Consider the following 10,586-nt stretch of genomic DNA (forward strand, 5'->3'; position numbering starts at 1 on the left):
ACCTGGGTATCTGCAAACTGAAGCTTAGTTGTTCAAGTTCATACCAATAGGAAAGATGCTCATAGGATGCTAGAGGTTGCGAGTGAAATCTATACCAAAATCATCTTCCAAAACTTTTGGTCAATCTAAGGTGTGACCATGCAGTAAATCTGAAGCACAAGGCCAGAAGTAAATAAATTATACAGCAGGAAAAGCCTCCCTACCATGTTCCAGGGGAAAAAAGCTCTTGGAAAAAAATCCCTCCATATTTTGTGTTTCCTTCATTGCAACCTGAAAAGTTCAGTAAACCATTTAAGTAAGCCAGAGACGACATGCTCGACTTTTCTAGTTACATAAAAACGTAAAAGCTTATGGCAGGGCCAGCATTACCATTGATAGCAACTGCTCAGGAACACGGGTCATTTATTCAGGGTTTACTCCTGTGCCACTGCCACCGTTTTGAAAGCAAGGCCTGCATTTTGTACTTTTTAACTTTTGGCAGCACAGCCACCCGCACTTGGTGAAATTGGTAACAGTGAAACAGCAAGATCTTCCCCAAAGCATAAATTCTTCAGCTATCACTTCTGTGTAACACAATAATCTACACACATCTGCAAAGTCACCTGAAAAGGTGGCACGCACGTGCCCCCAGTGCTGTCACAAGCATTGCCATTTTGGTGATGGACAGAGCTGCTAAGAAGCAGCCGCAGGTGGCAGAACTAGTACGTGGGACAACAGGAGCCGATGCTTTTTCCCACTGTGTTACGCCTGAGGAGAGAGCTCCTCCACGGCTCCTTGCCCACGCGCTCCGGCACTTCAGCCACACACCTGCGCCTCCGGAGATGGGGTCTGTGCGCGGTGCGCAGGGGCGAGGCGAGGCCTGGCAGGCAGCACCGCTGCCTGTGAAGCCTCAAACCATGCTCCAGCCTACTGCTCGCTTCATCCACAAGCCCAGCCTGGTGGCCGGTCCATGTAGGCACCCAAACTCCCACGTACCTACCAAAGGTAGGGCCCTGCTGAGCAGGACGCCGGCCCCGTTCCTCACCTGACCACGTTGGGGTGCTCAAAGGTCTCCAGGTGCCTCAGCACCGCCACCTCACGGATGGTGGACAGCGGCATCCCCTCCTCGCTGGTCTGCACCCGCACCCGCTTCAGCGCCACAAAGCGGCCTCCGTTCTTCAAGTCTCGGGCCTTGAACACCTTCCCGTAGGCTCCCTCACCGATCTCAGCCACGCATTCGTACTGCCCGTCAGCCAGGTTGGTGCTGTCCTTATCCATGCTGGCGCCGCCGCTCTTCCTCCTGCTCCTGGAGTGCCTCAGGCGTGCCTCCCGCTCTCGCCTGCTTTCCGAAAACGAGTATTTTGCTCGTGTTGCAGATACGCCACACAGTTGGTACCTCTGCTCGAGGAGCAGTAGGAAGTCCTTGCCCTCCGGCTCCCGTCCTTCCTCTGTACAGGCCTCGATGTGCCTCCTGCCTCAGCCACCAGGAACTACCATGCAGTCTTGGGGAGCATCGTCTGCGCAAAGCCAAGGAGATCTGAAGGACAAAGCAAGCAAGAAGAGCGAGTCAGGCCCGGGGTTCTCTCCCCTCCTGCCTTCCTCCTCCTGCAGCAGCACATGCAGCCCCCAGGCTTTCAGTTCACCTCACTACTTTGCATGGTTTAAAACTGAGAAAACTAAGCCAATATAGAAGTTAGCTACCCACAACGCAAAAATGGTGCAAAGAAACAGCAGGACATGAACCACGAGGGTGACAATGTATCAACATCTTGGCATGACTGATACCACACTACACAGCTACCAGGGTCTGCACAGATGGCTACAACACACACCTGCACTCTTCAGGATTTTACTGAGCAATGGGCTCAATATCCCCTGAGACATGGACAACAGAGCTAACTCTGCATGTGTGGTAGGAAGTTACGTCCAGGAACGTATGTCAGGACTGCAGGACTCAAAGTTTTCTTCAGTGTTGCATGGTGGAGTCCTTGAAACATATTCCACACTATTTTGCTGCTACTTATTTATAGCACTTAGAAGTCTCAGCCTTGATCTACTCTCCAGTGTGCTAGACACTGCTCAAACACATTGCAAGAGACAAGCTTCTGCCTCAAAGAGCCTGTGGGGAGGAGAAATGCACACATATATGTATAACAAAAATAATAATATACTACTGAGCATTTTGTGCTGAGGTATTTTCCGAAACGCACACTTCAGCAAAGTTATGATCACGCAAGCGTTTTGGCCGCGGCGACTGCTATCACTGGATGCGCGATTGGCAGTCCCTTGCCGAACACTATGTGATTGGGCACACGATGAAAGCCGGTCTCCAGGAGCAGCATGGTCTGCTGTGCCGTGCATGAGACCGGAGATCAAAAGAGCTTGCTTCTGCACCCAGTTTCATCGCCACCTTCTGCAGAACTGCGGGCAAGCCCTCTCCCCTCACCACAGCCCCACATCGATCCTCCCCCTCCCCTTCTAATATACTGGTACTGCGACTGCAGCCCGCTCCTATGCTGCATTTTACCACGCCGGGGTAGAAGTCCCGCAGGTCTTGCGCCGGGGACCCCCCAGCGAGCGCCCCTGCGTACAGCCAGAAGCATCTGTACAGGCACGTTGACCTCACACCTCAGCCGGCGATGCAGAGAGGAGGCGCAACGCGCAGAAAAGCTCCCGCGCCCGACGCTCAGCAGATCTCCCCAGCTGCACCTCCAGCTGCAGCGCGGCGCCGCCTCGCCGCGCCTCGCCTCGCCGCCCTCCGGCCGCCCCGCCGGGGCTGCCCCGGCCAGCGGGCACCGCCGAGCCGCCCCGCGCGGGCACCTGCGCCGCGGACGCGCCGGGGCCGCCGCTGTCCGCACGGCCGCCGCGGGGGCGCGTGGCGCGGGGCGGGCGGCGCCGCGCCGGGCCGTGGGGCGCCCCCCGGCGGCGGCGGCGCCGCGCGTGTGCGTGTGCGTGTGCGTGTGCGTGTGCGCGGCCGCGGGGGCGGTGGGCCGGGCCCGGCGCGGCCCCGGCGCCCAGTGGAAAGTTACCGCGCGCGCGGCCGGGGCGCGGGGGGCCGCGGCCGCCCCCGCGGCGCCCTCGCGGCGGAGGGGAGCCGGGCGCCGCGCAGGGACCCGCGGTGCCCCCGCGCCTGCTGCGCGCACTGGCGCGGAGGGACCCCCGGGGCTCCCCGCGAGGGCACGGCCCCCCCTTCCCCCCCCCGCGGCCGCCCACGCGGGGTCGTGGGGCGCCCCACGCCGGCCCGGCGCGGCGCCGCGGGGCAGCGGCCCCCCGCGGCCGCCGCTGCGCCCCCGGCCCGGCGGCGGGCGGTGTGTGGGCCGCGCCGGCGGGCGGGTGCGCGGAGCACATGGGCGCTCCCGCGTTACCTGGTGTGCTGCCTCCGCCGCCACCAAATCCCCAAATAATCTTCAGCCCCGGGGGGGAGGGAGGGGGTGAGTCCTCCCTAAAACAAACCTCCCATTGAGCGAGGCGGGGTGTGGAGCCGGCCGGGGTCTGCCCCTTCACATGGCGACGTCTCCAGCAGGTCCCAGCAGCGGCCCCCCGGGCCACACAGGTAGCTGCTCCGCGGCTCGGCCGCCCTCGGCTCGCATCCTCCCGCCGCCGCCGGCTGCACCTTCCCGCAGCAGGCGGCTGCCGCCCGCCCCCGCGCCGCCCGCGGAAAAGGGAAAAAACGGAGTAAAATCCGCGGCCGGGAGCCCCGCGCCAGCGGCCCCGCCGCGCCCGCCGGCCGCCGCCTGCCGCCGCGCGTCGGGCACCGGCCCCGGCGCCGCCGCTCGGCTCGGCGCTCGCCGGCTGCGCTCGCTCTGCGCCGCTCGCTCGCGGCCTCTGCTCAGGCTGGGAGCAGCAGCAGCTCGCCTCTTTCCCCCCCCCCCCAACTTTTTTTTTCCCTTGCTTTCCCACGCTGGCTGAATGTGACTTGACCCCGTTTCAAAAAAGTTTGACATAGTGCTTCAACATTTCCGCATTCCTCCCCGACTACAAAGGCTGCAGCCGCCTCCTTCTGCTTTCTGTCTCTGCTCTCTGTCTTCACACTCAATGAAATCCTTCATGTGCCTCTGCCAAAGGCAGCCGCATACCGCAAGGGTCGCGGCGAGCGCAGCGGCCAGGCACGGCGCGGGCCGAGGCGCCCCGGGGGGCGCGGGGGGGGGGGCGCGGGGGGGCGCGGGGGCCCGGCCCGGCCCGGCGCTGCGCGGCCGCGTGGTCCGCCGGCTGCGGCAGCACCGAGGGGCCGGCTCGGTCCCGGCCGCTGCGTCGGTGCGCAAGGCGCTGGGAAATAACCTCTTCCTTTTTTTTTTTTTTTTTTTTTTTTCCTCCCCCCGGGAAATAAACATATTTTTCTTTTTCCCGATAAACGCCGATTCTTCTGGCTTTTGCTGCTTTTCATTCAGAGAGAGCGCAGAGCTCTGGCAGGAAGTAAGCACCCATGAATGCTTTCGGGAAGCAGCAAGAAACTTCTTTGCCGAAGACAAAAAACCCCGTGCGAAGCCCTTGCCCCGAAGGGCTTGCAGCTGGGGAGGCCCGGCGCCGGGGGGCTGTGTCCCGGGAGGGGGGCAGCGCGCAGGGAGCGGGGCCGCCGACGCGCTGAACATTTTGTACAGTGCCAGTTCCGACAAATAGTGAAATTCGCCACAGGAAAAAATCACGAAACAGATGCCAACAGATCTACACCCACATCTGGAGTGCCTGATTCCCACTCTGCCCAGCTGGCACCTTCCAGCAAACGCTCTCCTGGCCCTCCCGGGTGGCTACAGCAAGTAGTGGCAGAGCCACCACAGCCGGTCTCACCGGGGTCTAACTGGGAGGGAGTTTCCCCCTCTTACAGTGGGAAATGTAATTTAACTCAGTGGCTTTATAGCTCGAAAGGTCTGTGCTGAAGACCCTCCCTCAGATGCTGTGTGGCTCAGAGCAGCACAGACAATAGATCTGATACTGTACGAACTGAAAGAGTCCAAGTCAGAAAGAAGCACATAAAATCTTTATCTGAATTCACAGCTCTACCCGGCTGACATGAAATCCCATAAAATTTGCTGTCCTGGCTTCAGAAATGGCTCCAGCAGTTCTGCATGCCCTACCTATTCTGGGGAGGTGCAGAAGCAGCACTGGGGGTCGGGGGGAACCAGCTGAGAGCAGAGCAGAGACCTCTGATTTCCCCTGGAGAGAAAAGGGCGCTGATACCAGCGACCCCTTCAAGGGAAAGGCCAGTGTTGTGTGAATGTTTGCAGAAGACCACACATATCTTGCAAGAGCTTAATTTATGCTTGCAATATCTTTTATTTAAAATCACAGAAATTCCTCAACGACTTGCTGAAGTACATGATTTAGCAAGAATACAAATACAAACCTTTAAATATGAAAGTAGCAAAGATTGAAATACACAGATCCAATCTTCTTCTAAAAGATGTGAAAAATCACATCACATTATAAGGTTCATATGTACACAAATTACTTTGCTCTGTTTCCTTGTTTTGTAATATTTATGACTTTCTTAAATGTATCATGCTTTTTTTCCCCTCCTTTTTTCTTCTTTCTAATATTTATGGAACTGTAACAAGCTTGGTCCAGCAAATCATCCTCAGGTTCACTTTTGAGGAAGGGCGAGCAACAGCCTTGGTTGCTGTCTCCCCCTGAAGATCTCTGGTATCTTTAAATTCCAGCCATGCTCTATCAGATCTCTAGTTGTGAGAAGTGACTGAGGGTGCACTGAGTTTTTTGGAGAAGTAAATGTACAAGCTGGTGTTCAGGATGGACATGGCAGAGAGAATTCTGCAGTCTCCTGAAATTTACCCTTGCATTCAAGTTTTACCATTCTGTTAATAAGCACTGTGCCTCATCAGCTCATCTTTTTATCCCACGCTCTCCCGGTATTTTTCTGGGGAATATATGTAATGGTCCTGTCAGCTAGAAATGAGTTATCTGCATTTCTGTGAGGTGAAGTCAACAGAAGTCATGAGAGATTATAATGCTCATTCTATCAAACTGAGTGACTGTACAACACAGAAGTGCCACAGAGTTAATGTGGCTTTGTATGATATTAAGAATTTTTCAGGGAATTTTTCAGAGAGTGATGAGGCTATTTTCTTTCCTTCTCTCCACCAGTAAGATCAGGCAATTTAACTACTTGGTGTCACAAAGTACAGAGTTCAAAGAAGCCATGCAAACCTCTAAAACGACCTAAACCAGTTTTCTTTTTCTAAAAGTTATGTGTTTTCAGGAAGACATTTAAAAACACAATTTCATATAAACATTCAAATGAAATGGATTGTATTACCAGTAATTTGTTGTAAAGGATGAAATTACTTACCTGAATTGGGTGGATTCTTTGAAAATGTAAAATCTATTACCTCTATTTTAAAGCTGAAAGTCAAGAAGATGTTTCAAACAATATACATTTTAAAAATGGTATACATCATCAAAACAATATATTTTAAATCAGGATTTTTTTTCTTTTTGTAACAATCTTTTACAAATGTTTAATGTTTCATTTTCATAAAAGCAACATTCTACATTTAACATTTCTGATTCAGAACAAGTGAGCATACATTTTATTTTCTATCAATAATGGAGGTTTTTCTGTACAGAAATTAATATATCCTATATTTCCTTTATTACTGAAAATGCCTTCATTCATTTTTAGAAATTTACATCTAACTTGAGAAATTAATGTTCTAATAGGTTCAATAAATACTGCTATGAAATGAAGTCAGAATAACATTTGTTGCTTTTTCTAAATAATTTATAAGAAATATTCATTGTACTGGAAAAACAAAACTTTGGGAATGCATATGTGAAGAGGAAGAAAAGAAATCTCTTTCTACATCGGCACTTCTCCTGTTTTCCATCACCTTTGTGAAATTATGTTTTTCAATCTTTTTCAATTCTAGCATTTTTGAATTCTAGTGTTTATTAAACAGCACCGAAAAAGAAAAACAGCGTATAATGAAATACATTTGAAACAGGAAAAGTCTAATGCGCTATTTGAAGTAAATAAAACTTGAAATTAAACCACACTGAAACGAAGATTAAATTCATATTGTATGATGTATAATAACCATATTCATAAAATGAGGTCTCTCATGTTTTGCTGGAAATAATGAATAAGCCAGTGGTATGGAAATGGATAACAAGCAACTATCAGAATGAGTGTACAGCAGTTGATTAAAATAAGCTGGTAGTGGGCAATACCAAGAAATGTTATGAATAGACTAAGACTTTCAAAAAGGGTGAGACACACTGCATTGTTTTGCTTTGTGCGTTTTATCTGTGTTTCGGGAACAGCTAAGCTTCTGCTGGGGATTCCTCGGTTTGATCTTACAAGAAGTGTCCAACAAACCGGCGTGACACTTGCTTTTCAAATTACATATTTTCAGAGAAGTTTTTGGAAACGAACTCACTTTGATTATGGTGTTATTCTTGCTGTCAGGTTCTGCTTGTTAAGTTGCGTCCTCAGTTTTAGTTGATACGATTTTTAACCGATTTTGCTAGGCATTTATCCTCAAGGAAACACAAACATAGATGAGAGACTAACTACTGTTCTTATAGGAGAGACAAAAGTCAATTAAGAACAAGAATATTTAGCACCTGTAACAGCTAGAATTTGTTTTACTATGGTAGCATAAATATAGCTATTTAGAAATTCCCTTTAGCAAGCAGAAAGAGGTTTTACAAACAATTAGCAGTAATATTTCTTAGGTAATTATTCGTAAAAACATATTTCAGAGATCACATCTCATACTGAACTTGGGAAATAATTATTTTCACCTGTCCCTGGCTGTGTTAAATACGTGTGAAAATGCAGTATAAATATATACTAAATATTTTAAAGCTACTTTTAATGAAGCATGGGTACAATAAGAAATGTGTTTTAAATACACTTCAACATTAAGAATTCATTCCAATATGAAATATTAAAATAGTTTGATCATGTACCTTCTTAAATAGTTGAATCAGAACACAGAAAAATCTAAGCCATATTCACAGGAAAATAATATATTAAGATTCACATAATGCTTTAACTAATTCGAGGGAGAGAAAATACTGTCTAATCCATGTAAAATGTATGCAACCACTGTATAATTGGCAGTGATTAAGGTATCTAAGCCAATTACAGTAGGATTGTTTAGTTTATTTTTCTTTCAATCAGAGCCGTTGTTTAGAGCGGAGAGTTTTATGTTCTACAAATTGTATCTTTCTGATATTATAGTAATAAACTGTACTGTGAGGCTATTGTTTCATGGTACAAAGAACCATAGCGCAATGTCAGGCAATTAGGCACACACACATTTCCCCGTAGCTGTTTGTGTATGCTTTAGTAATTACTAGTCGCAGGAGTGGCCAACAGCTTTGCCATGTGCCGGGCATGCCTACGGCGAGGGCAAGCGTCTTTGCGCTGATGGTGTCCGCGTCTTCCCAGGAACGCACCTGACCGAGGCCACCGAGCGCCTTTGCTTGACCAGCTCCTCAGCTACGAGCCAGAGCACGTCATCAGCTTGCTTTAGAAAGTTGACTTTTGGGTTCATTACGCAATGGAAAATCAAGGGCAAAATGTATATATTCTTTGCAGAAAAGAGCTCGTTGCTGGTGTTTGCGTGGTTGCCTCTCGCCCTGCATGCCGAGCAGGGGTTGGACCGGGAGACAGCCTTCGCACCAGAGGGCTTGCAGTCCCCACGCTGAGCCGGGGAAAGCAAGTCTAGAGCAGTGCCAAGATCTGCTGAAGATCACACTGCCGATCGGTGAAAAAAAAACAGAGGGAAAAAAAAATCCCGATTTCTGGACCCCTGATCCAGCTGAAGCGCGGGGCTCCCCAGGCAGCACGGTGCCAGCGGCACGTCTTCAGCTGCAGGACCGGCAGCCGGGCTGTGCGGCCGGGGATGCTGCTGGGCTCGCCAAATCCCCGGCAGCCGGGCCAGCGGGGACACGCGCCAGAGGGCCTGCGGGCCGCCAGCCTGCCAGCACCCACAGGGCCCCGCGGCCGGCGGGACGAGGCAGCGCTCCCGAGGAGCCATCTCCCATCTGTGGTCCCTCGCCGGCGCCCTGCTCCCAGCCCAGGGCTGCCTCGGCTGCGGGATTAGAAGTCTGGGATGGGGCTCGCAGGGACAGGAATATCGGCCACCCTGCAGCTGGCAGCGGGCAGCGATGTGGGGACACAGCAGAAAGCTGAGCCGTGTTTTATTCTCTTCCAAGTGTTTTCCCTAAGTTGCCGTCATTGCTTGCTGGCGCTGTACCCTGCCACGCTTCTTCCTAGCAATATTTGGCATGGGCAAGATTCTTCCCTCCTCCCTTCAGTTTTATCCATTTGTTGTAGAGGCTTTTACACCTGCTTCAGCTAGGTAGGTGCATATATTTATATGTACAGATATTCAGTGCATGGCCATAGCCTGTTTTCTTCCCACATTTTGTAGACCGCTTGTTCCTAGTCTGTGTTTCCTGCTCAGCAGAGGAGCAGAAGCAGAGCCAGATCTTCAGCTGTGCAAGCCAACGTTGGCCATGGGAACATCTGAGCAAGACCCCACGTGTGATTTGTAGAGCAAAGCCCTAGACTCTTTGTGGAATGCCGTGCTCCCCTGGAAAAGTGACTTACGCTAGGGCTTATTTTGGAGTGTAGCTGTGATCTGAAGAGCTGGCCACAAAAAATAAGGCTTTAGTCAGCTGATCTGGCCCCTAGTAAATATAGCCTTATCTGGTGGTGACAGTGACTAACACAAGATTTTATAACTTTTTCTTCTGTTACTATTGCACAGAAGGGGAGCAGACTTTGAATATAGATAACTCATTGACCAAGTTCTTAAACACGTTCCAATTGCCGGCTTCTTTTCAACGGGCAGAAGGGACCTACCTAGTTTGTCCCAGCGCCTGCACTGCATTTATAGGGTGGGTGGCTAATAAACCCTTCTTTGTGTTTCACCTGGGAATTAACTGAATTTGATCTGGAAATCACCAGTCCATCCAGAATCCCAGCATGCCATTTATACAGTCATGTTTTAGAGGGGAACTACATATTGGTTTCTGCCTAATAAAAACTGCAGGAACATGTTTGTTATAGCGTGCAAGAAGAACGAGCGTGGGAGATAGGAACATACCCAAAGTATGATATCACTGTAAGTTAATGAACGTGTAGTCAATAAATCAAATGGAAATACTGCTATATACCTTCTCTGGTGTCAGGCAGTAAAAATAAGTGTAATGAAAACTAAACTGAAATTATGTGACGTTTGGCTGCAGAAAGAAAAGAGTAGTGTAGAAGGGCTGGGAGCTGGTAAGAAGCTGCTGCCCTGAAGCACCAGGGACGCATCAGTCAGCTGCTGGAGGGAGACGGCATGGCTCTCACGGAGCTCTTCCCATTGGGAAGCTGTGCGCCATTATGCAGAAATAACTGACAGTTACTTTTGTATCAGCGACTGATTTATCCAGGTCTATCAGGGACAGATCAAGAAATAATTGCCTTAACTTCTTGCACAGATCTCTGTTAGATGTTAAAATACACTTTCTAAAGATAAGCATGTAGATAAGTACAAGTATTCCAGCATGTCGGCAAGCAACCGAAAGAGGGAAACGTCTTTTGGGAATGATCTAACTCTGTTCCAGAGACTTGGGATGGACTAGGTCGTCCT

At 50.4% G+C, this 10,586-nt stretch overlaps 1 protein-coding gene across 4 annotated transcripts in view; it reads right to left on the minus strand.

Annotated features, from left to right (window-relative positions):
• The window catches only part of CDK6 (cyclin dependent kinase 6), a 139,678-nt gene extending 135,783 nt beyond the window's left edge, over nt 1–3,895 (minus strand). Inside the window, exons 1-2 of one of the 4 annotated variants that reach the window (XM_064506071.1) lie at nt 3,345–3,895; nt 1,025–1,516 (exon numbers count right to left, since the gene is read on the minus strand). In XM_064506071.1, the coding sequence (XP_064362141.1) occupies nt 1,025–1,257 (233 nt within the window). In that variant the 5' untranslated portion in view covers nt 1,258–1,516; nt 3,345–3,895. Of the gene's footprint in view, nt 1–1,024; nt 1,517–2,607; nt 2,871–3,344 lie in introns of those variants that run through there. The other 3 variants (XM_064506070.1, XM_064506069.1, XM_026098551.2) reach the window with 3 other exon arrangements.
• Between the last annotated feature and the right edge of the window lie 6,691 nt (nt 3,896–10,586).

The sequence above is a fragment of the Dromaius novaehollandiae genome, chromosome 2 (assembly GCF_036370855.1).
Source record: "Dromaius novaehollandiae isolate bDroNov1 chromosome 2, bDroNov1.hap1, whole genome shotgun sequence".
NCBI lineage: Eukaryota > Metazoa > Chordata > Aves > Casuariiformes > Dromaiidae > Dromaius > Dromaius novaehollandiae.